At 38.2% G+C, this 26,360-nt stretch overlaps 1 protein-coding gene across 4 annotated transcripts in view; it reads right to left on the minus strand.

Moving 5' to 3' along the window:
• Window positions 1-26,360, minus strand: part of LOC116736304 (A disintegrin and metalloproteinase with thrombospondin motifs 20) — a 103,091-nt gene that overhangs the window by 22,503 nt on the left and 54,228 nt on the right. For all 4 annotated transcript variants that reach the window (XR_004342531.1, XM_032588712.1, XM_032588714.1 and 1 more), the window contains 17 exons: window positions 26,074-26,219; window positions 25,758-25,939; window positions 24,270-24,406; window positions 23,170-23,287; window positions 19,909-20,004; window positions 17,173-17,339; window positions 16,875-17,004; window positions 15,985-16,111; window positions 15,673-15,883; window positions 15,431-15,595; window positions 14,933-15,103; window positions 13,258-13,377; window positions 12,701-12,808; window positions 11,190-11,354; window positions 8,843-9,112; window positions 7,176-7,337; window positions 5,490-5,666 (listed from right to left, as the gene is read on the minus strand). Coding sequence is in view for 3 of the 4 variants with exons in the window: in XM_032588712.1 (XP_032444603.1) it covers window positions 5,490-5,666; window positions 7,176-7,337; window positions 8,843-9,112; window positions 11,190-11,354; window positions 12,701-12,808; window positions 13,258-13,377; window positions 14,933-15,103; window positions 15,431-15,595; window positions 15,673-15,883; window positions 15,985-16,111; window positions 16,875-17,004; window positions 17,173-17,339; window positions 19,909-20,004; window positions 23,170-23,287; window positions 24,270-24,406; window positions 25,758-25,939; window positions 26,074-26,219 (2,652 nt within the window). In the remaining variant the exon portion in view is untranslated. The remainder of the gene's footprint in view (window positions 1-5,489; window positions 5,667-7,175; window positions 7,338-8,842; window positions 9,113-11,189; window positions 11,355-12,700; window positions 12,809-13,257; window positions 13,378-14,932; window positions 15,104-15,430; window positions 15,596-15,672; window positions 15,884-15,984; window positions 16,112-16,874; window positions 17,005-17,172; window positions 17,340-19,908; window positions 20,005-23,169; window positions 23,288-24,269; window positions 24,407-25,757; window positions 25,940-26,073; window positions 26,220-26,360) is intronic.

The raw sequence follows: 26,360 nt of genomic DNA on the forward strand, positions 1-26,360 counted from the left end.
ACCATATTTGGCCTTTTTCTCAAAAACTCAAAACCCACATTCTTCTTTAGTTTTTGTTTTGTTTGTCTGTACAAATAACTAAAATTAATTTATTGAGCAATAAGAGTTTATTTACTGAAAATTTATCTTAAGGTGTAGTAAAAACTATCTGTATTAGTATCTTGCAGCAACAATTGGTCATTCATTGATGTTTTATGAGGAATTTGAATTTTGTTGTGATAACTACAGTAAATTATGATTTGATTATTATTCAATATTACCTCTTCAATCTCAGTGTCTGCTTTGTGTGATTAGTGGGTTTTCTCAGCTGTGCAACCCTTGCCAAAATGAATTAAACTCAATTATTGCTCCGGCAAATAAAGTGAACTTCTGCAGTGTGGAGCCAAATGCATTACTGAGACCTCTATTACGGCAATGGTAAGCAGATGTGCCACCCAGCACCAATGTTTGCCTTGGTCTGCTTTCTCTAGGGAAACTGTAAAACTAAATGGTGAAACACATTAAATGAAGACAAAAGGAGATGCGCCAATCAGGAGTTTCCAGGCCAACGCCTGGTTTGCTTTGTGCTGTGACCAGATGATTTGGTTTTTAACTGATTACTCTGTAACATGTAAAATAATAGAAGTTTGTTATTTATACTGAGTTTAAATATGACAGAAAAGAGAAGACATTATGATATTATCTGAATGTATCCAAAGTCATATGTTCCTAATCTTTGCCTGACTTCTATTAAACTCTTAAAAGTGCATCACAGTGCATAATGTTGGATAATATGTTTATAGATTGAATTTGGTTCAGATTTCTAGATTTGAGGCGTTTAATGAATAGCATAAAACCAAATCTGAATTTTCACAATGTGATCTGCTAATGACTGATCAGGGCTGATAAAGGCTGATTTGAATCGCTGACTGATTGGTGCATCACTACAATAAAATTGCTTCCTTTTACACAGCAGGGTCTGATTCACTAGAAGTACTTTAAATGACTAGTAAAAAAAAGTCCTTTAATTACAAAAAAATCTTTTTTTATGCACCCCATCAAAAAGCACATCCAAGTGTTGAATCCAGTTGCATGTCATAAAATTGTCTACCCTGCCAAAACAATAAACTATACATATTTAAGGATTCGACTTTCTGTGGTGTGTTGTGTCTTGTTTTTATTTTCTTGCAATTCACATCCTTGAAGTATCACCAAGTTTTATGTGCTTACTGAGGTTCTTTTAGAGATCAGAGAATTTTGTCAAAAAAAAAAAAAGTATTTTCAAAAGCAGATTTTATTTCACTTATAGGGATAATGTTAAGAAACAACACAAATGTTACAGTTGCGTCTCTTTAATAGTTTTTTACATAAAAATGCTCAACATAACCTAAGTATTGTGCATGTGAATTAAATAAATAGCAAAACAAAAACCAACAACAATGAACCTGAAACAATACAAAATAATAATAATAATAATAATAATAATAATAATAATAATAACGTAGACTTGATTCATTTTGTTTGTGGACCACAAAATATAAAAGAAAAAAAAAGGCTGTGGGAGTGAAACCACCATAGCACCATGGCTCGGTTTTCATGAACATACTCACTAACACACACACGTGCACACACACCTGCATACATAATAAGACCAAGGAGCAGGAACACCAAGAAGGGGAATCACCTATGTATCCTCTACAGAAATGATCCCAGATCTCTGGTGAGATAATCTCAGATAAAATAGCCCATGACTGCCAACAGAAGGTTATTAATTTGTAGGACTGTAAATTAAACTTGAGCATTTATTTGGAAAACATGATCACAGCTTAACTTGTTTGAGTTTGATCTTAGTTCAGAGGTCACATCCTTTAGTGAACATTCCCACACATCTGCATAGTTTCAGACAGAGTAGTCTGAAGAGGTCCTAAAAGCGAACTCTCATGTTACCATGACAACCAGCTCCACGTCATTTCTCAGCGTCAAATCTGAATATTTGAATGTTCCCTGTGTTTTTTTTTACAACCCACTAAAAGCATGTGGTCTGTCTTACTGGCAGAGCTTCCAGGCACAGTCACTTTTCATACACTGTTAATCGATGTGAATATGATGGGTTTTTTTTTAGCTTTTAATAATTTATTTTTTTTAAGGTTTCATGTCACAGCAACATACAAAATCTGTTTTCTTTTATATATATATATATATATATATATATATATATATATATATATATATAATTTATTTATATTCGCACCTATTTGTATAACCTTTAAACTGAGGTGAAGTTAAAAACTTTGGAGGTAATTGTTCACTTACCCATCACCATTGTGCTCGATAGTTGGTACCGTCTTAGTGTCTTGTTGACAAAACTGCTAAGTATTTGACCATAAATGTTTCTTATAAAAATATTTAGCTTGTCCATGGAGGAAGCTGCCTTATCTTTGTGGAAAAAGGCTGCCAATTTTTCCTATCTTCTCTCTTCTATCCACGGTGGTGTAAAATTTGAATCACTGCAAACAATATAAGCATTCCAGGTTTGGGCCACTGTGGTCACAGAGTTATTCCTGAACTACTTAGTTCCTTTTAAGACCGCTACCAAGCTTGGTGATTCAAGCAGTCATCAACCTGGACAGGTGACTAATCCATCACAGGACAACACAGAGACATACCCAGCCCTTGTTTTTAACAAAAAAAAACTTGATGTTCCATGTTGTTCAAGTTATTATACTCTGAAAAACTAATGGTTCCAATAAAATAGTGAAAGCCAAGAACTATGACATTCATTATTGCCATTCATGACGACTGCATGCACATGGGAATCAGAACAATATATGTTTATAAAGTTGTAATGCCTTCGTTGTAACCCGAGTAAGAACAAATAGCAGTTAAGACAGGAGATGTGAGCCAGCATCAACAAATTGATGTTTTAAAAATGGAAAGTAACTTTAGTCAAGTGTTAAGTCTGAACTCGAAAAAATATTACAGCTGCAACAATTAATAATCTGTTATAAAGAAATAAATACGTACGTATTTATATATGTTTATTTTAGAACAAAAATCCTTCAGAACAAAACAAAAAAACTGACCATACGCAGAAAGAAAAACAACAACGGACGACCGGAACAGCATCTGTGTGCCAATGTTTGAATTTGCGGTCAATAGCACCCCATCTAATGAAATAAATACTTTTTAAAACTTGAAACCTGATAATACTTAACAATACCCAGAACATTTCACTATTCTATTTAAGGAAGTACACAGAAGCTGCTAATGTTGTTCGTGTCAAATTTCACTCATTTTGCAAAAGTGATGCAAGTATTGGTTCTAAAGTACTAAACCGACACGATTAACTGAGATCCCAGGCAAAAGTTGACTTATTTTAGGAAGATCCTTTTTTTTACTTGGTGGGATGGAGAAATTACAATATGGAGCCATATGTGTAATAAACCTTAAAGCTGCAGTACAGAGTTTTGAGAGACTCTTGACAATTTGATAACATGACCACCGATGGCGGGGGATAGATCGCTTTCTTGTAGCGTTAGGTAGTTTCTATGCCATTAGCACAACTGCAACAAATTGGCAATCTTGAGCATGAATGGCATTACGCGTTGTGTGGATGGAGGGTATGAGCAGCAGCTCGTACACCATCATGATCGACACCGCTAAGAAACACATCATCTGTCTCATTCTACTCTCAGGATATAGTGACAGTTTTAACAAATATGTAAACGCTCTTTTTTAAAAGTTGCCTACTGCAGCTTTAAAATAAGTTTTTTACTGGAGTAGCATAATTTCACTTTGAAAAAAAAAATTACTTTTAATTTTAGCATATTTATTCAGTTACCCATTTATTCATTTTTGTATTTTTTTTAACTTTATTGATTATAATGCTAATACTTCTTTTTATATCACCTCTATGTCTTCTGCTACTCATTTCACAAGGTTGAAGCAAACAGAGAAGGTGTAATCTTTAAACTCTTGTCTCTGCACAATTTCTCCAGATCGTCCAGAGTCCTAGTTCTCTCTTTTGCTCTCTTCAACTCACCCAACTTGTTTTCTAAACGATTTAGGTCTGAAGACTGAGATGGCCTTGGAGGAAAGTAAATTTTATATGAGTAAACCATCTCTTAATATTATTCCGATCATTATGTTGCATGGCTGGAAACTGGGACATGAATCATCCCAGTTTGAGAAACCAACATATTTTCAAATTGCCCAGTTGTGTTTCACTGAATGTGGCTAAAGAGATACTGTAGGTGGTATCACAAGTTGACTTTGTGCATTACCCATGTGTTTGGTTTGATACACTCAACCACAAAGACAAACATTCAGATAAACAGATATCCCAGATAAATTCAGAATATCCTCTAAGACGTGTTGTTGAAAACACGGCGCAGCCCAGTCATGTGACCTGCTACCTCTGCAACGGGGCACAAATCAACTCAAAGGAAAATGTGCAACAATGTTATACAAAACAATTTTGGGGGCAATGGAGAGTCATACCTTTTTTCCTCATCATTCAACATTTATGTGGAATTTTCTGTTATTCAGTGTTACATTATGCTACTCCAGTAAAGATTCATGCATTTCATGATTTTTATACATTTTTACAGTAGGTTGCAACGATAAGTGCAGAGGCACTATCAAACTGGAAAGGATTCACTAACCAAACAGAACTTCTTAATAGTATAGAAAAAAAGCCTTTCCTTATGATGCTTATTGTCAAATAACACTAAATTTAATTGCTCTTTATTTTGTTTAACTCTTAACGTTATTTCTAGGGTGGCATTTCAACCTTTTTTCAAACTGCCTGCGACTTGGAGATTTTCCAGACCTTCAAACGGAGATGAAGCGTTTTCAAATTCAGTTTGAGTACAAGCACGATCAAAAACAGGAATGAAAACTATGTTCCTCTGTACAAACTGCATTTGCCCAGGAGAGGTCTGACCAGGAGCACCAGTAAAATATTAAATATTCTCTTACAAAAACCAGCTACTTGAAAAATAAAATAAAACTGTACAACGATACATACACAAAATACATTGAGAGGCCTTTGTTGCTGTCCAATAAAGGTCATAATATTAACTCTTATACACAAATATACACTTGTGTACTGCAGATACAGGGTGAAGACACGCCTAATATATGAAATAAATACTTCCCCCCATAAATCTAAGGCACTGTTGGACAGCGCTGTCCTGATTTACAGGTTTTAATTTGAAGCCTGGAGTCCAAATGGTTTCCATGTGTTTTTAATGACGCTCTAGGTGGAGCAGCATTGTTGCTGCATGTTTTGTTTTTTTTGTTGCATTCTAATCAGCACCATGCCACTGAGGGCCCATCTGGGTGGGCTGAAGTCGGCTAGTAAACAGTGAAGCTCGATACCCGGCATTTACTTCAGGAACTCCTACTGTGTCCCGCCTGGAGCCATATCATAACACACAATCTCTTTTCACAGTGATGCACCCCTATTGAGGAAAGTAAATGTTGAAGGGAAATTAGTACTATCGTACCGGCTTCCAGGGTCGGCGATGCCAGGACGTGGCGCCTGGGCAGGACTGGAGGTTGCACTGCTCCATGTCAGGCGGCTTGTCCAGGACGTCACAGTTGTAGTCGTTGAGTCTCTGCCCGCTGGGCCTTTGACACACCACTAGGCGAGTCTTCCTCCCTCCACCACAAGTCTGGGTGCACTGAGGGAAACAGTAGGGCAAACGTATTAAATTTCTTATGCTGTTCTGGCCAGCTGTGAATGTAGACGTGGTAGGCCAGCTTCGCTTCTCTCCCATTAATCTAGGGTCTCTTTCTACAGCCTAGATTAATGGCTGTCTTTAAAAGACGGAAGAAAATCTAGCACACACCTTAGACCAGTGGTGTCAAACTCATTTTCATTTTAGGCCACATCAAGGTCCCGACTGTCCTCAAAGGGCCAGTTGTGGCAGGATCTATTGATAAAACTAATTTACAACCTGATAATAAACACAATGTCTCTGCACTCGATTACTTCTTCTTAAAATTAAATCTTTTCACACTGATATAATTTGACAATATGCAGAATAAAACTGACCTGATTGATAAAATAATATTTAAGCACACAACTATAATCTTGAAGGTTCTTTTTATAAAGTCAAGTTATAAAAATGTATGGCGGGCTGGATTTGGGCCAGAGACCCTGAGTTTGACACATTTGGATTCAGACCGTACCAGGCAGATGTTTTATCTTTCATTTGATTCTTTGCTGTTGGAAATGTTTTCAGAGGATAGCTCATTGGCAATCATCTTATTGGTGATAAAATACATTGTCACATGTATCAAACATTTTTTAAGAGACTCAGCTAGACGGGTTGAAACTGATTGTGTGTTTTTTGACTCGTTCAAAAAACAACAAAGTGCAAAAAGATCCAATTTACTGTCTCAAATTCTGGGATTTTATTATGAGTCTGCATTTGATCATCTTCTTTCAATTTCCAAGCACAAGAAAGAAGACTTTTGATGTTTATTGGGGACAAACATAAAAACTGCAATAAATGGACAATTCCAACGTGGACTGGAATATTTTGCATGTGATGTTACAATTACAAGTTTCCTTAAAACAGTTTGTAATCTGTGAAAGCTTGCCTCTCCCTCCTGTGAGCCCAACATTGCATGTTCTCAAGAGCCGGATGTGCATCGTTATACAAATCTAGGATTTTCAGCGGGTTTCCTTAAGTTTCTGTGTCTCTTTCTTTATTTTTTTTTTTTATCTTGCTGTCTTATTCTTAGCGCATAGCTCATCAATTTGTGTGTAGTTCAATTACAACCGATCTCGATAAGCAATATTTCCGGCAAGTACTTGCTAACACTTCCTTCGTTTTACCCATCATCCAGTTAAGCCATGCCGTCATATTTCTGCTCGTATTCTTATCCTTTCGGTTTCTCTTCATGTCTTTATATGAATTCAGTTTGCTTTGGGTTGAAGAATTGCAGATCAAGGTTTTGCATGTAACCCCGCCTCCAATATTCCTTCATCTGGATCCTAGAACTACCTGTCTCATGAATTTAGAACGTGCTCATTGATGTTGTCATGCATGCGCACAACACAGAGTCATCCTTTGAGCTCAGGAGTCTTTGTGTGCCTTTCAATGCAAATAAAACATACATTAATAATTTAAAAAAAAAAGGTCAGGTACAAGGAAAGACCATAACCTTGAATATAGTCTCACCTCTCCCCAGACCCCGTAGTTCCACAGAGGGCAGGGCCCGGAGTCGCAGCTCTTGGACTCGGCAGGTTTGACCCTTTCGTCGCAGTAGCTGTTGCTCCGCCCATCGGCGTCCTGGCAGACCACCACTCGCCTCTGGAAGCCTCCCGCACAGGTGCTGGAGCACTGAAGAAAACACACAGCTCATCAGGATGCATTATTTATATCCATTTGTGGGTCTTTAAATATATCAATCCCTACGATCTGCCATATCGCTGCAATGAACTCTATTGTTTTGGCCAGTTTTTACCGGAAATACTTCAGCTTTAATGTTTGTTTATATTTATTTCAATTCAAACAATTTGACGCCTGAGCACTGTTTGCATTTGTCTTGGTATGAAAAGATATGAAAGGACTGCAAAGGCATTCAAACCCCTTAGTTGTACAAAATTATTTTGATTTTATAGGAAATCTATGTGATAGACCAACACAAAGTTGTTGTTTTTTTAAAGCTGAAGGAAAGTTTTAGGTCTACACTTTAACTGGACCATAGTTCTACACCACTCCACTGCAGCTTTGGCTGTACGTTTAAAGCTGTTGTCCTGGAGGAAGGTGAGGCTCCTCCTCTGTCTCAGGTCTTTTAACGCTTCCCTTTTTTGCTGGATTACCCTGTATTTAACTCGTTCCATCTTGTGATCAGCTTTCAAGTTCGTTCCATGAGCTACGTGTGTCCTTTACTTCATGTAGTTAGGAGAGGTCGAAGGGGTTTTTTCCACAAAGTTCTCCGTGTCCAATAAATGGCTTGTAAGCACACTGTACTAAATGTTTGGATTTTTAAAGCTCACTACATATTTTTTCACAAAAATAAAAAAAAGGGAACTAATGTCAATATTTTTTTCCTACATCAGTAAAGTTTAAAGGAACAGCACAATAGCTAGGGATTTTTCATTTACTGATGAAAACAGACGTAGTTTAAAGATCTTTTTCGATCTCTAAGCAATAACCACTCAGCGCCAGTATTTCAATTAGTGCCAAGATGATCTAAACATGAACAAACATTTTCCAAAAAAATGTCAGAGAATTCTGCCTTGACATAGGTAATCGAATGGCTCTGAATGAAATTATAATGATGCATCTCTTCTGTTAATGGGAGGGAGAACACAGAGTACCGGCTACATGTGGGGGAGGACAGCACGGACTGAATCTAGACACAGCGGAAACAGTGTAATATAAAATTAAAACCACCAGTTTGCAAGGAGGATTTTTTTTTCTAACATGAGGATTTCGACATAGAATAAAATCACCATGATTAACTGGACAAATGTAAAATTGCAAATGAGTTAAAAACAAAATGTTTGCTGCTTGATCTGCCTTCGGGATTTACGACTGTTTTTATTTTGTCAGTTTCATCGTGGAAACCTTTGTTTCTTTTCCACGGGCTAACCAAAATGTCCGTGTCGGAACATAAAGTACATCATAAGGTTCACTGTGTCTCCACTTGTGCGTTACCATGTATGGCTTTCTGCTTCGAGAGACAAAACCATCTGCTTCCTCACGCTCGAACCTAATTGGTTCAAAAGACTGTATTCGCAAGAGAGAGAAAAAAAAAACATACACCCATACCTCAAGTGCAGGCAAACACTATTTTTCGCTCATTATTATCTAAAACATGGTATTTGTGCCGAACGTACTGCGCCCCACGGTCCTGTCCTCCACTGGTTGTCTGCGGACGGGACGTTCCAGCTGCTGTGTCCCGGATGACGTCCTGGATCCTGAGGATATCCGTAGGGTTGTTCGTAAATGTGCTGACGGTTGTAGGCGGAGGGGCAGGGAGCAGCCGTGCACTCTTGCTCGGCTGCGGGCCTCTCGTCGGGATCGCAGAGAGACTGGTCCACTGGCTGGTGGTAGTTGGAGCAGACCAAGTGTCTGGTGGTTCGTCCGACACCGCATGTCACTGAACACTGGGAAAGTTAGGAGGAAATGTTTGCAAGCATAAAAGAGAAAAAATAAATAGTCAGTTTTTTCCAATGTAAAAATGTGACATTTCATAGAGTTTTACACAAGTTATAAATATGCCAAAATACAATCATTTAAGGCAATTGAGTACGTGTTACAAATCCCTTGATATTTAGTATCTAATATTACAACATTCAGCAAATATCTGCAATGATACATTTACATATACTGTTGGTTATTGCTGGTGGTGTGTTTGGTGGCATTTCAGATTATGTCTTGAGTCTGTAAAACCACCAGATTTCTTGTTTGTTTGTACATTTCCTCAAATTACCTGCATTTTAAGGTCAGTTTACTAATATTAATTGAATGATGGTAAACAATTTGCCTTGTGAATTATAGCTGTAAAATTTTATTACAATTTTACTGTGACTGTTGTGTTTAATGTAAGGACTTTATTTTCCTGGAATCAATTGGTGTCGGCCGGACAGGTTTTTTAAAAATCAGTGATCGGCCAGAAAACTGCAATCGGTGCACCCCTACTTTATTTTAATAACGCAACCACTATGTTGTGCAATTGAATGCTGTAATCAAAGTAACAACATTAATATATATTTAACGGTTACTGAAGAATTACTTCAACGTGTCTGGAATATCTTTACATATTCAACAGAACATTCCTAAATTGAAAAAAAAAAAAGAATTGGAAATGTTCTTTATTTCTTATTTCCTTTCTATATCTCTTCTTTTATGTTGCAGCTATTGTGTCTTTCTCTCTATTTATCACTTATGTATTTCCTTACAAAGCTCAGTCTCATGCAGCCAGAGAAAGCATTTCCTGGTTAAACGTTTTTATTCGGTGACGACCAGATTTTTGCTGCGTGTCAAGAGTAGGACATGAAGCACTGTGCTTTGTACTCCTGTACCATCGTCAAGTGTATCAGGAGTAGAAGATTTACTTCGTCTCCTACTCGCAGTAGAGCAAAGGAGAGTTATAGATGGACTTTTAAAAGTTTGCATTTACTGCACACGAGCAAGCAGTGTTCGATGTGTCCGTTGGTGCACTGCGGTTTTTCTCTGAGAATGAGGGATCATATAAATGCCAATACAGGTGAACCTGTTCTGCAAGAGCACCTTCCAAATTATCCAAAGTGGAAGGTGGCGCAGAGCTACAAAAGTTCAGAGGTGTTGTACAACCAGGTGTCATGACCAGATGCTGCGTCAGCCACGCACACTCGTGTCACGTTCAATGCTTCGACATTAAACCTAGTTTGAGAGAGTAGCAAAGCACCCACATAGGGACAGAAACATACCATCATTTGATCTTGCATTATTTAGATAGGCTAATAAAATTAATGACATTTTTTGAGGGTTGTGGGTGGTCTCCTTGAGGTTGTGCAGCACCCACTATGATGTGGCAAATAATGGTAGGAGAAACACAGCATTTCTAGTCTACAAAACAAAATGTTCTTGTTTTTTGGGTTTTTTTTTTTCAGTTTTCACCAGATGTTGACTCCCTTCAGGCCCTCGATGAACCACCGAGAAATCTCACAACATTTTGACATTCAGTTTGAATCGCTGGCTCGTACCGCCTAATCTACCGTACATGGAATCCTTTCCCTGAATTATTTGAACTTCTTTGTCTAATTAGATTTTTCTAGGACATTTTCCAGGTCCAGAATTTGGCCCAAAGTTAACAGAGGGTTGTTTGTAATTGTTTCCACGAACTGCTTAACAATGCTACGCCTCAAGATGTGAACACTTGTAAAGCTTTAACAGAGAAAACGAAGGAGAAATCAATTTAATGCGGCAAATTAAATTTAACAGACTTATTTTTCCATCAAAGAAGTTCATTTGGTTTTAAAGGGCTATTGAACAGACATTTTTTTTCCTCATATGATCACAGAGTTTAAAATTGAACAATGATGTTAAATAACTACGAGCTTCACCGCAATACCGCTTTTACATGGAAAAAAAACAAATCAAGGATTAACTGTGCAAGACTACGGCATTGCCTTAGAGAGATTTTAAAATAATTTATTAAATCTTATTAATGTGGATCTATGCCTTTGATATTTTACTTACAGCAGACCATTCTCCAGCATGCCACTGACCACAGGGGCTGAAACAGGTGGAGAACTCCGGGGGGCGCGGCAGGTGAGCGCAGTACGATTCGTCAGCCACTCCGCCCTGCGCGTCTCTGCAGCTGACGTAACGCGCGCGCTTTCCCTTGCCACAGGACACAGAGCACTGCGCAAAAAAAGATTTTAAAAAGAAAAGACAGTGATTAATTAGAAAAGCACAAATTTTAAGCTTCTGAGAATTAGGAAAAAGGTAAAACGCTTGATTAAAAATTTTGTGTTTTCAACTCTAATTGAAAAGAAAACTGGGTTTTTTTTTGCAGGAATTTGTAAAGAAAGAATTTAACTGTATGAGAAGCATACGGTACTAGGATAACTGATTATGTTAAACGCCACACAAACAGAAGTCAAAAACCTTGATTTTTAAAGATCGCTCATACAGTTGCAAAAATATTCATACAACAAACTCATTGCATTTATTGGGGTTTTATTTGATAAACCAACAAGTACATGTCTAAAGATTATGGTGTGTATCTGTGTAACTCGGCCCCTATGAGTTAACATACAACACAACCATCTTTTACAAGTCTCTAGCGGTATATGTGTCTGCCATCTTTGTATATTTAGGGATTGTTATTTTATTGTAAACTATTATCTACAAACTAGCTTATGGTTAATTAGATTAGATGTATAATGTCTGCAAACAACAAGTTTCACCAACAATACATTGGATTGGAGTCTGGCATCAAATTACTGAAATCATAATCAGAATTACATAGCCATGATTATGAAAATTAACAAATCTAAATCCTTGAGATAAATTGTTTGTTGTGAATCGATGTATTATACAATATTGTAAATTCCAGAGAAGCACCGAGAGCATTTTTGCAGCTGAAGAAAACCTAACATCTGATTGATGAACATGTGATACATGTGACCTACAATGATTCATTAAGGAGCAAGAAAGTGTTTCTCCTTTGGATGTGAGAGAATCTGCGTGCATGTGTGCGTGTGTCTGTCTGAAGGTGTCTGGTAGAGGCCTGTTTGGCATATGAGCTCACATTCAGACTGACGGAGACGGTTCAACTGTAGAAATTGTACAGTCATGTTGAAATGAGATCTGCTTTTCATTTATGTAACAATGCAAACTATTAGGGAGATGGAGGGGCCTCTAAGCCCAGACCCCAGAGCATGTGTGTGTCTGCATTTTTTATTTGTGCGAGAAAGAAAAAGCACCAAACCGTAAAAAAAAGATAATAGCCGCGTAAAAGTTTTATCTGGAAAAAATGGAAAAACATGGCAAGTCATTTGGATAGGACAGTCAAACTTAAAACCATACATAGAACAGGAGACAAGTCTATGGTTTGTTTCTACCAAATACACAGGATACTTAGATCAGATGTTACTGTAGTTCCCTTTACCTACACATGTAAAATAACAAGAATAAACTGGTGATTGACTTATATCGTGCTCCGCAAATACCACAGATAAAACATCAAACCCATCAGTTCTTACAGAAGTCCAGGAGCCGAATCTCCACTGAGTCACAAGCTGAACAGTGTTGTCGGGGCGAGGTGTAATTTGAGATCCAGAGGTCCGTGGACATGCAGGCATCTCACAGTCCTACAAAAATAGAAATTACCACAGTTTACAAGAGGATTAGAATAAGAAACTAAAATATTTTCCAGAAGTATTTCCCAAATTAAATTTTTTTGAAAAAATCCAGATTATTCTTGCTAGAATTTACACCAACCAAACAAAAAAGGTTCCTCGGTAAGAATGCTCTAAGTGGTACCAGAGCAAAAAAGCAATAGGAATATAAATTTGATATGTATAAGTAAGAAAAGATTTAAAACAATATCTTTACACAACAAGAGAGACCCAATGTACATTGAAAAAAATTTATATTAACACATCTAACCAGATAGTTGGTATAATTACCATAGAATGTATTGTTTTACAAAACAAACTGCATTGTGTCACTGGAATACATACAAATAAAGTCTACACTCTTTAGCGTGTAAGCAGTTTGGTTAATTGGTTGCTTTTTTAAAATGTCTTTTTAGCCCTACCTGACTGTCTCTGGGCCTCGCTGCAGCGTTGCACTCTCTGTCATCTACTGAGTCGCCGTAGTCCCCTAAGACGCATCTCACAGCCCTCATCTGGTACCCAAGTCCGCAGGTCACTGCACACTGAAACACAAAACCACACACATGCTTAGACACAAATTAAAGAAGAAAAGAAAAAAAAGTGTAAGATAGTTGAAGCCCTCTCTTTTTTGAGGTCAGTCAACGTCCGTCAAGGGAAAAGCTGATTAAGACTTTGACATGCACTTATATACAGAAACGTAAGTTCACCCACAGAGTCAACCTGACCCCTTCATCTAATTGCCCCTTCACTTACACAGCCATCCGACTATGATTAGAAACACCACAAGAGTACAAGGAAGTGCTGAGATGGGTTTATTTGACCAGCAATTTACAATCACACAAGCAAAGAAGGGAAGATATCCTCCAGCCTCGCAAATATCTTATTTCATATAAACATGTGGGGAGGAATTAACCTTGCATGTATAAACTATACAATGACGTCCATTCATAGATGTTTGAGTTGTTTGCTGAATTCGCTCTAATACCTGAATCCAAAGTTGGAATCGTCAGTAAGAAAGGAATTGCATGTGTGAGAAAAGAAAAGGACTGGCAGAAAATGAGAGAAAATTGAAAGAATCTTGGAGAAAATGAGAGATGGATTTACAAAGAGCTTCTTGATTATCAGACGAAATATACACAAAAACAAATGCAGTCTAAAATAAAAACCATTTGTTTCATCAGATGAACTATGAAGACTGAGAAAAAGATATATCACCATATTTTCCTGAAACTCTGAAGTATCTTTCTGGTATTTAGAATTTAAAGGTTATTTTCCAGGAACCTCTCAGACATTCTGCAATTACTCTCCAAACTGTGGTAACCTGACCTGGTGCAGGAAATTGGGGAAATGTGATGTGTAAGACTCAAAGATCTTCCAAAAACGTCTCTGATAACGTTTGATTAAGTTCAAATGAAGTTCCAGGACTGTGTCTTGCAAGTCCCAAAAGGTCACTTTTATGACTCAGAGTAAAGTGTCAAAAGGGATATAAGCATTAAGTTCCAGTAAAAAGTCTGGTAAGTTTTAGAAAGTGAATTAAAAGTTCAGTGTAAGAATGTGGGATGTTTTATAAACAACTTGGTAGACAGAACCAGTAAGTTCACGGAAAACAAACAGAAAGTTATAGAAGAATACCTGTTAAGTTATGGAAAGTAAAATTACCTGATATCTAAAACTGCTGAGCTTTAGATATCAGGCAATATCTAAAGCTCAGAGGTTAAAAAGTAACTTCTAAATTTCTGCAGAGTAAATGTTAATGTCAAGGAAAGTTCCAGGAAAGTAACTAGTGAGATCATACAAATGTCAGAATACCATTTACTATTTCTGGGGAAGTAACCAGTAAAATGCAGGAAATAACAGGTTCACCTTATGCAGTGCAACCAAAATAAGTTCTCTTAAGCACAATTAATCAAGCTATGCTTGCCCAACACTGATTTATTGACTCAAAGCGTTTATGTGGTTATTGTAATTTTCATTTCTAACCTACATAAGTTGAACCATTTTTTAAAAATGTAGTTATTTTAACCAATCTAGCATGCGTATTAAGTATTGTTCAAGAATAATTTACAGTACATCTGTGAGAGTGTGTATTGAACTTACCACTCCCCAGACGCCAACCTGCCACGTTGCGCACTCGGGGAGTTTGCAGCTCCCCACAGTGGAAGGTTTACTGGACGGGTCACAGAAATGTTCGCTCAGCTTTTCCTCCCCAGCTCCCGTAGTGCAGGACACTTGGCGGTGCCTCATTCCTTTCCCACAAGTCACCAGACACTGGTGGTGTTTGGGCATTTAGGAAAAGAGAGGATGAAATTGTCATTTCTATCTGGTGTATAGAGATAAAATCAAACATTCCACTCCTGAAACAGTACAATTTACAAAGATCGTTCTATTTTTGACAGCCATGCTTATTTTACTGAATGTGGAATTTTAAAAAAAACGTGGGTTAGATTTGTTGCACTCTCCTGCCAAACTTGAATTTGCAAAACTGTAGTTGCAGTTTTTAATCAGCATTTCACAAGGTTAAAAGGTTACTTGAATGCAAATGGAGAACTATTTACAAATTATTCATGCTTTTCGTGTGTATTTGTGAGAGCCCACCTCGCTCCACTCACTGACTGTCCACTTTGGACACGGCTGGTCGTTGCAGGACTCGGTCACCACCCTCTCGTAGTCGCTGCACTCTCTGTCCACCAACCGCCGGCCCAGGTTGTTCATACAGTAAGACTCTCTGCTACGAATCCCACGTCCACACATCTTAGAGCACTGCACAACAGGATCTTTTAGTGCGCTTTCGGCAATAAGGGTCTAGCTTTCAACAGTTATTTTTCTGCAGACATTACCTGCGACCATGCGCTGTACTGCCAGCTCTTAAGCAGACAATCCCCGTGGCAGGTCTCCCTCGTCTGAGGTTTGGCGATGTCGCCGCAGATGCTAGCCTCCATCCTCTCGCTCTGACTCTTCATCTGGCTATACTTCATACACTGAACATCCAGGCTGCGGTAGCCGGGGCCGCATTTCGCCGAACACTCACTCTTTCCAGCGACGTGCCATCTATAGAGTAAAAGTTGTTTGCGTAAACATTTGGGAATGCTGGGGGTTTGTTGAAGGGGTGCATATTCGTATCTTGGCAGTGTTGGTTCCTGAATTCCCACCTGACTTCGCAGTCAGTGTTGCAGGGCTCAGTAAAAGCAACGGGGCGAGGTAAATGTTCACAGTGTTGCTCGGATACTTCAAGGTGATCGCTGTCCCGAATGCACACTGCCTTCCGTCGTCTCTCACCTGAACACAGGACGAAAATGAAGGCTGGCATTAGATAGCTCCTTGTAACTATATTCTGTGTTTTGTCCAAGAACCCGTACAAATTTCCTTACATTATTCCACTTTGCACTTAGATCAAATGGGAGACTCTATGGTTACACAGTGCATGGCAGTTTCACACTTACAAAGACCAGGGAGTCAATGTAACCCAGCAAATGACAACAGAGAAAGAGAGCAATAATCAGAGAAGCAGCCATGATGTCCAGAGTAACGCCAGAGGAATTACAGAGATCAACAATGCTGGTAACAAAAGATGAATTCCAGAAATCTGCCCTTAATGGAAAAGAGTCAAGAGGAAATGCATAAATAACAGGTCCAGTTTGCCTTAAGCCATTGATCACAGAGGTTCCCAACCACCAAGCTGCCAGCCTGTACCATCCCATGGGTCATTTGGTGCTGAGATGCAGCGCATTATCATTTACTTGGTATCCACAATCAGACCATTGGACCAATTTTATTCTGAAATACCAGCAGAACTTCACCTGCTTCTGTAAATGTGCTTGACAAGTAGGAAGAGAAGCAACCAGGAAGATAAGAGTGTGAACTGGCAGAGAAATAAAAACCAATCCCAAGGAAACAAGAGACTGGTGACCTCTGATGTAGGAAACACAGATTTTCTGGCATTCATGCAAGTGGTAAATGTGATGAAAAAGTAAAGGTGTGCATCGCCCTGACCGCACCGTCCCCACTAAGAGCAGTCTGCACAGCACAGCTGAGGTCTTACCTTGACAAAGGCGGCTGCATTCAAGCCAGGAGCCAGAGGGATCCCACACAAACTGCTCCCTTTGCTCCTCGACGGGTATGTTGAAGGAGTAACGCACATCTGGGTTGTAAAGGTTTCCCACGCACAAGACCTGCCGAAACAACGGTGTCCACACTGAGACATCATATCTTTAAATAGGGGGATTTAAACTCTATTACAACTGCAACAAAGCGAACCTTCTGCAGAGGTTTATGTTGAAAATAAGGCTCTATCGAAGCTGACTTGGTAAATAAAACAAAAATGCAAACGTTTTTAGTACCTGTAAAATGAGCTCCTCCTCGATGCGGTCCGTGCAGTTGATGCGCTCAACTTTTGTATCTGAGCCACTGTACTCGATGACCGTCCCCTTGAAGGTGATTTCCCTTTTGAACATTGCCACCACAAAGTTCCCATTCAGGAGGAAGTTGGACTGTCCGTCAGACAAAGCTGGAAAAAATGAAGCCGATAGATGAGGACAGGTTATTTTTGCACAAAGAGAAGAATTCTTCTCAAATTAAAATAATGCTGTGAAAAGTACTCATACAAATGTAGCTTCTTTCAAAATTTGCTACATAAACAAACTTTTATGCATTTTATTTGAATTTAATGAGATATACCAACCCAAAAAAGTACACAACTTTGAATTGTAGAGGGTGCTGTAAATTGCTTTCAAATGATTAACATAAAATGAACATAAAATAAAATTAACTTAAGAAATGCCCCCCAGAGTCAATACTTTGTAAATCCACCATTTGCTGCAGTTGCAGCTGAAACTCTTATGAGTTATGTGTGGTGATGTAAGTTAAAACAAAACAAGACCCTATATTTAATGTGTTTTACAGGATGTGGAATATATTTCTTTGTTTCTGTTCATAATTCCACAACAGCTATAAAAACATATATATTTGAATACAGGCAAATTTGCGTTAGTTGGAGGCACACTGCGTGACTCCCCTCAAATACTGGCACAGAAATGTAAACAAAGTCTTTCCATTAACTGCAAATACAAATGAATACATACTGTATATACATTTGTAAGCAACCAACCAAATCCTCTACAGTGAAATATATATTTTCCAAGAAACCTGGAGTTAATTCCAGTCCAATGGTATTCCCCAAACTGAATGAATGTGATTATTCCTCCAGATAAAACTTTGTTTACCCTCTAATTCGCATATTGGTGCATTCTGGCAAACCAATTATAACTGACAACGATCTCTTGTCACGGCTAACGTACCGCACGAATGTGCCTGAAAAACACATAGTCGCATATATGGACTTACATATTACATAGGACATAAACAGCTGCAATCTTTCTTCATGCCTGACAGACACCAGATGTGAAACACTATATTCCAAACAACACTTAACTAATTTGGCCTAGATGTTTTCAAGTGTATAAAGGTTTAAGAATAACATAAAATAAGAAATGTTTTATTTAGACTAACGGAGGAAAGAAAAAGAGACAGAACAGTTAAACACATGAGCAAGAATGATTGAGGCCAAATTAGGAAAAAGCTACGTTTTTATGCATAACTAAAACACTTCTCTTAGTGCTGATCATTTACAGCACTACGAACTTTGTAGATGCTGAATTTACACCATGCCTTGCTTGTTTTCTTGAGATATACAAACTTTCAATCCTAAACACTGATTTATTCTGAACATTTATAGATTTATAAACAGATATTTGGATTCTGGGTTTGAATTCTTGAACCGGTGTTTTTTTTCTGTAATATCCAACAGAAGAGACAATAAAACTGAGGATAATTTTGAAAAAATTTGTGGTTATTATATGAATAAATATACTTGTCAAGATCTTTTGCCAAATTTTGGTTTAGACCTTTCTTTCCATCAGTCTCTTGCTTAAAAACAAACATACACAGACGCACAAAGGTCAACATATCCTTATGTTCGTATATCAGCTTTCACACAGCCTGGGTTGCACATGCTTCCAATTAGCACTTATTAAAGCCTCGTTTATCGTTCACATGGCTGACACTTCATTCCTAACAAAACCTCAACCAACCCAGATGGATGAACACCCCTCTTGAAATCCCATGTTGTCTAAGCTCAATGAAAATTGCAGATTTATTTGAAGTGTTTGGACACCAGTTTGGCCTCTTTTCCATTTCTGTTTATTATAAATGGCAGCCTTTCCGGATCAGGGTCAAAAAGTGATAAATGGTTTTAAAATGTGGTTCTAAAAAGAATAATAGCATTGACCATTGTGAGTGCTGCCTCCCCTACATATTTCTGCTTGAAGCTTAGATAGGTAACCATTTTTTACATAATTTGTTAAAATTGACACTTACTGCCACATACACAGCTGTTATTATGTCAGTACATGAGACAAGTGAGGAAAAAAATGAGCTAGATGATCCAGTCTTTTTCTAAGAACATTTCCTTAAATCAATTTTTTTCTTAAATCATGAACTTTGACCTTAACAAACCCGAGTGAGCTCTGCAGTGCTTTAGTGTAGAATGGGTTTTTACTGACCCCAAGTCATTGATGCGCTTTTGGAGTGATTTTGGGTCGGCCGACAACTTCTTGTCACTATTACAAGATTTCTCTGTTTATGACCAATTCACTGGATCACCTCTTATTAATGGCTTTGTGATTCCTTTAAAGACTGATTCATATCAGGAACTTTTCAACTTTTCTGTTTTGTTTTTATTTTATTTTTTTTTGTAGATCAGGGCATGATGAGATGATTCTTGACATCTTTTTGTCTACTTCATTGTATCAGACTCGTTCTATCTGAGTGATTTTCTTGATTTTCCACATCTGGCTGTAATCAAATATGAATTTGACACAGAAAAATGAACCAAATGTGGTCAGTCAAAGTAAATTATGTTTTAACAGGCTGGGGCTAAACTTTCTAACTGGGCCTGGTTAGCTTGGATAGTTGTTTCTACTAATAAATGAAATTGTCACCTGAAAGCTATAGTTTGAATTTTCTGCTGTCTTCTATTAACACTTTTAATTCCATGGACATACACAAAGCCCACTCACCGAGGTAGTTGTCATCTTCTGGTTTTCCAGAATAGCTAACCTGTTTGATGTCAATATTGGTGGCTCCGGCTGGAATCCGCACAACTGTGTTATAGCCTGACCAAAAAACAACAACAAAAAAATGCATAGAGAAAAATGTCAGAGAGTAAACATGGAAAGCTGCACGTATTGTAAGAAGTCTCAAAGGGGAATAAAGTAGCTGCGACAGCATCAAAAAAAAAATTCAGACTGGACTTTCGTAAGAGCTTCACTCAGCTATAATAAACTCCATTCAGGGAAGCTCAGGTTCCTCTACTGGGGATTTAAATGTCACACTTGGAGAAATATGAAAACTGTCATCTCAAATAATCTGCATGAGAACTTGTTTTTAGTTCTAGAGGGCTGTTCACAAAATGATCTGTAATTACTCCCTGGCCTTTCTATTTTGGCCTGTCATTACGGCGCCTGTTTTGTTGTATGTTGATAACCTGACACAAAAAACAAGGGAGTGTGTGTGGTGGTGTGCGGGGGTGTAAGAGAAATAAAGACAAAGAGAGGAATTCATTGAAAGTCAAGTGGTGACAACTAAAATGTACATATGAATACTATAATATAGAATGACAAATACATGATTAACATACAGAGGCGAGTAGTAACTAGTTACATTCACCCAGTTACATTGCATTATCAATATGAAGTACTGCAACTCTTATGTACAACTTCTGGAAACCTCACCTCCTGCGAGTATCGGTGCGATGCATTAGTAGTCAGAAGTTAGAAATTTTAAAAAACCAACTGTAGACGTCCCGCTCGGCAAGCCTGAGAAACTAAAACTACACACCGTTACGATTCGGAAGGTCGACTTTGCATTTCAATATGGGCCGCTCCTCCCACCAGCAGTAGTAAAATTGAAGTGGAAACATGTTTGTTTTGTAAAATTAATGTTGCATGAAGCACCTGCAACAAATTATGTTTGTGTTTGTTTATGGAAAGTAAAAACGTAAAACAATGTTTGTAAGAGTAATAATGTCTGCTTGGGCGTCGGCATGTTTAAAGTCTGACTCCTCAGACGTTGTTGCATGTTAATTAGAATGCTGTTCTGACTTCTGATGTAAATAAAATGCAGCATAACTTCACAGAATAAAGAACATGTCTCCACCAAAAATGCACCAGACCTTTAGTTTATGTGGAAGTGAGACCAAGTGGTTTTGTTCTAATGTAATTTCCTATCACCTGAGTCAATTATGCCATTTGGTGATGACTATGCGGTAAACTAACAAGAGTACTTTACCCTGTTCTATCATATATATGAACCTATCTTAAATTTTAATTCAGAAAGTTTTTTTACTTAAAAATGCTGATTTAGAAAACTTCTGCGTACCGGGGGGGTTTTTCATGACATTTTTGGTGCTATTTTTTCATTTTAGTCTTTAAAAAGTTGACTTTTTGCTAAGCGTTTAGCAACAATGTGGCCTTTTTTTTTTTTTTACCATTGATTCAGTCATGAATTGGCATTGGCATAAATCAAATTTTCATGACTTTGAAGAGATTTAACTGAACTTCTGTCATTGCAATTTGAGCTAAATAAGCTAGGGAAGTAAATCAGTATGAAGTGATCTTAAGTCAAAGTTTAAGCTAGCACCTTGAGCCACTCGGGGGCAGCAGTCAGTTTACTTATCTACCTCTCCTCAGATTTTATAATGTTCCCAGAAAATTAAACTATGATTCACCTGTGTCTCAATAATTTGTGTCAGTGCAAAAAAAAAAACATACAAAAAAACCCAAAACATTTTATGTATACCATTATATACATAATTGTATTATCCTTATTGTATACCATTATAAGGACACCTATTTTTCCCCGAATAAAAATCACACATTACTGCATTCTTCTTGTTTTTTTCTTATTACCATAATAACTCATATTACCTCTAAAAATAGCATAGAAAATGTTTAAAGTTCGAGGCTTGTTGTCCTTAACTGATCTCAACAAATATCAGTTTAGTAGCTTTGAGATGATTATTGCAAAGAATAATCTACCTTTATGCTATTCTGCTCTTTGTGGTGTTTCACACATCATAGTTGTAGTGCTATTATCTTCATAAGTGTCTACTGAGATAAAGTAAACAAGTCTAGATCATAAAACATCACAATGTGAAAGCTTGAGGTTTACACTCCATGACTCTGTGCTTTTCTCAATTAGAAATGCTTTTAGGCAGTAAAATTGGCCATTTTGTTGACAAAGAAAGAGTGTTGTAGCCTTTTTTCAGTCATCTGACAATATTTCCAGCAACAGGTGAGGGAGGGGAAGCTCTGGACTATTCTATGTTACATACAGCTGGAGAAAAGACTATTGTAAAATAAAGTCAGTTTAGAAATCTTTGGTACCAAATGAACACATTTATTTTTGTCCAATTCTTGCAAGTGTCTCACCTAAAAGTCCAAACTTCACTGTTGGGGCATCATGAGGATGTTTGGTAATCACAATATATCTCATTACTTTTTTTAACAAGCTAGGAACAGAGTTATGAAGACTAAATAAAGAAAGGTCAATAGTCCACAAATAAGACATTAAGAGGCATCTAACAAAAGAAACAGAAAGGAGGAGTTGACAGTGAGACAAGTCCAGATCCATGAAGCAGGATATCCTGCCTGGGCTGCACTCCCACTTGTTTCCCCCTTCTTAAAGTTAAGCCAGATTTCCAGGACTGACGTCAGCAGCTGGTTTGGTTGAATTCAGTCTTCTATCATTTTGCCTCCAAGCAGCCGAGAGAGAGAGCAGGATGAAAGCCACCAGATAGAGATGCAAATGCTTAGAGTCAAACTTGCAGGAGTAAGCAAGAGGAAAACCCCGCCCAGGGCTATTTGTTATTTGCTAATGCTTCAGCTGTGCTGTTGCTCAGACCTCGACAGAATTGGACGGAGTCAGCAGTTGGCTCACGCTGCATGTTTGTTGCCATTGAAGCAAAATGACGTGCTGAGGTGGGTTCATCGTTTTCTAAAGCTTTGGAAGAGATTGGCTTTGATTGGGCATTTTCCCAAATTTGTCAAAAACATGCATACGTGCATATGATGTGAATAAACATAACCAGACAAGAAATCAGAGTCAAACACAGCCATGTGGCCTGTCCTGTCAACACAGTGACAAAGAGGAATTGGAAATCTGCCTTGGCCCGTATTCGTTTGCTGTGTATCCCCATTTATCTCGCTGAAGCTGCTGACACGATGGGGTGAACACAGACAGCTTTAAGAGATGATGGTAATCTCAGCAGCGGTGCTTACCGTACTGGGCGTCGTTGAAGGTCCCCGCCAGAGTTTTGCATGAGGAGTTGTCCCCACCGCAGACTCCACATTTGTCATTCCTTGCCTTTGAGTTGAGAACATGGTCGCAGCCTGCTTGCTGAATAGACAAGAGGACAAGACGATTTATATCAGATGTCATGGCATTTTCACAAAAAAAAAAGAATGCATTAAATATGTCAGCTGAATATATGCAATACTCACTGTTAAAGATAGATTTACTTATATGTTACCAAAAACACTTGGGCTTTGATAAAAACTGATTTCTGAATGAAATTGGACTTTTTTGTGATTGGCACTGATTAAAGTTTGGCCGGGTCGAAACTAAAAAAAAAAATCTAATCTTTTTCCATTTAGTGAATTTAGTAACAATAACTCTCTTTAAAATGAGGGAGGTAGAACGTTTTCAATGACATTGAGCTTTTTAAAAATGAAGCTTGAGCACAGAACCCATATAAATCCATTTAAAAATAAACTTTTTATTTATTGTGTGGATGCTATTTAAAGAGAGAGAGCAAGGCATCGTCAGATAACATGAAGGCTAATCATAATACAGCAAAGCCACCCAGGAATATGCTAGATTGAGAGATTCTGGGAATATTTAATCTAGGGAAGAAACAGAGACTGTTGTTCACAATTACTAATGATAAATGCTGAAATGTCAACACCATAAACCTTTTCACATTGTTTTTAAATAATTGTAAAACCATCTACTATAACCAGATCTCTCGCACATTGTCGTGTCAGGTACAATGGGTAAAAATATATTTAAATGCTGTTGAGTGTAGAAAAATATCTGAATTGTCTAAAATCAGTGTTAGCGAGTCAAAGGTTTGCAAAAACCGCCGATGGAAAATCTGTCACAAAACTCTGTTCAGTGTAGCTTTATTAATGATTGCAACCGAGAAATAGTTAACTAAAAAGTTACTCAAGTTACATCCAACTGGATGTAAACACACCTTTAGCTTGCAAATGCTGGCTTCTCTGCAACTACAACATAATACTTCTGACATAGATTTAAGCTTGTGTATTCATGTCTTACAGTGTGCTGTGACAGCAAGAAAGTAAATATGCAGATCTACCCTGCAGAGGCCTTGAACACAGATGTCGTAAGTGTCTGGACCACACGGAGTGCCGTCCACCACGCGGTCCTTCAGCTGATAGTAAGCCATAGTGCCAGCGACCCGACAAAAGAGCTTACAGCGATCCTTCATTAGTACTGAACAGAGAGAGGAAGGGGAAACGTTAGACTCTGACTAATTGAGCTAATTGCAAACACATACCATAATGCAAAGACCTGGGGGTGAGTTATCCAATCACAAATTCATAACACCTTTTTCTGCAAACATCAGCAGAGTCCTCTAAGCCACATCTTTGTTTAGCGCTTGGATTGAAGTCAAGTTTTATCTGACACAGTGCCGTCTCCAGGGGTTGTCTTCTTTGCCTGTATGGTCTCAATTAAACGAGTGAATCACCTCCAGTAAATTTACCAGATGGTAATCTTGCGGGTTGTCCATCTTGTCTGAGGTGCAGCTGCGTGGGGTTGCAGCTGTCGGGGGTTGGGGCGGGGGGCTGGTTTGAAAGGGCCACATGCAGCTTTTACAGCACTTCCGGTTACCAACTTGATATTTTCTCGCATCAGTCACAGGGCAGATAGAAGAATCGGTGCCATGTCAGGAGAGTACAGCGGACAAGAAGCACTTAATGGGTAGCAGATTCTCAAAAGACAAATGTCAACTTTTAGTATCTGATTGTTTTGTGCCTTTAAGCATTTTTAAAGGTTCACAAGCAGGAAAACAACCCAAGCTCACAAGAAGAACAGTCAAGATGATCAGCTCCCATTTGTGGACACTTTAGTGGACAACCAAATTTTGTGTCATTGAAGCTCATCACATCACAATCCCACCGCTCATGGCCTGACTACGCACCCAAACAGACTTTTCTATAGAAGTTGCACTCAAAGTTCCACAAAAGTTCATTACTATTAGTTGTGCTTTCTTTTTATTAATTTGATTATTGTCTTGTTATGATCTGTGAAAATACTGTTGGTTCCCATGGTTTAAAAACCTTGATAGTGGTGTCCATTTTTTAACGGTGATGCCTATGGTCTTCCTCTGCACATGCTTTCTGGTCATAAACCGTTCACTCAAATGTCTAGTTGTGGTCGCAGCAAAATATTGAAATTCAACATCAGGATCTGCTGTGTGAATGTATCCTTAGATAAAGTAATAATAATTTAACGCATTTCCGCTAATTTCTACATTTTGTTTAAAACGTCTGAGATTGTCAAACTACATCTATTTCCTTCTATTTTATCACATCCATTGCCAAATTATTATAAAAATCAAGGTTAAGACAAAGAAGCAAAATCCATGAAGGAATTTTAATGCATCATGATGTGCAAATGACAGACAGAAGATGGTGGGAAAAAAAACAACAGCGGCTTTTTCGTGCACACCAAAATTTGATTTCAAAGTGACAATATGAAGTATTGAAATTAACTCACTGCATTGTTTGATTTCAAATTTGCGACATTTGCCCAACGCCTCTTGTTCTGTGAGTGTACTCACTGCCGCTGTATTTGGGGACCCATCTGACGGCGGGAGGTAGACCGTTGATATTAAAGTGCTTGCCATCAAACTGAGAGCACTGCTCTTCCCGGAAGTCCTTCCTTTCCCGTGGACACGGCTCAGTGTTGCAGGAGCGGAACTTCATCCTGCGGCCCACGCAGAATCTCCCGCCATTTCTGGGCCTACAACGTTGAAGAATAAAAAAATTACAGAAACGCCACTGTGCTGAGCCTGTTTCTCATGCTTTTCTTTCAGATCTTTGTTGACATGTAATGATATAAGATTTCTTTGATACGTATAAGGGATTCTTTCTTACTCAGGTTTGTTGCAGTCTCTGGTGGTGCTCCTCGTTCCTCCACCACACGACCTGGAGCAAACGCTGTAGGGCCCCCAAGGACCCCACTCTCCATTCACAGGCTGAATGTCCAACTCCTTGTTTATGCACATCCCATGTTTGCAATACTGCGTGCAAAAACACACAAACAGGTAAATAGCAATGGCTGCGACTCTTGTCAGTATCATCAGAAATTGTGATAAGCACAGCTTGGAAAGTTGAATCAAAGTAACCGCCTAAAACCAATATTTTACCTCAAATCCTCTTTT

This window comes from Xiphophorus hellerii, chromosome 2, assembly GCF_003331165.1.
Source record: "Xiphophorus hellerii strain 12219 chromosome 2, Xiphophorus_hellerii-4.1, whole genome shotgun sequence".
Classification (NCBI taxonomy): domain Eukaryota; kingdom Metazoa; phylum Chordata; class Actinopteri; order Cyprinodontiformes; family Poeciliidae; genus Xiphophorus; species Xiphophorus hellerii.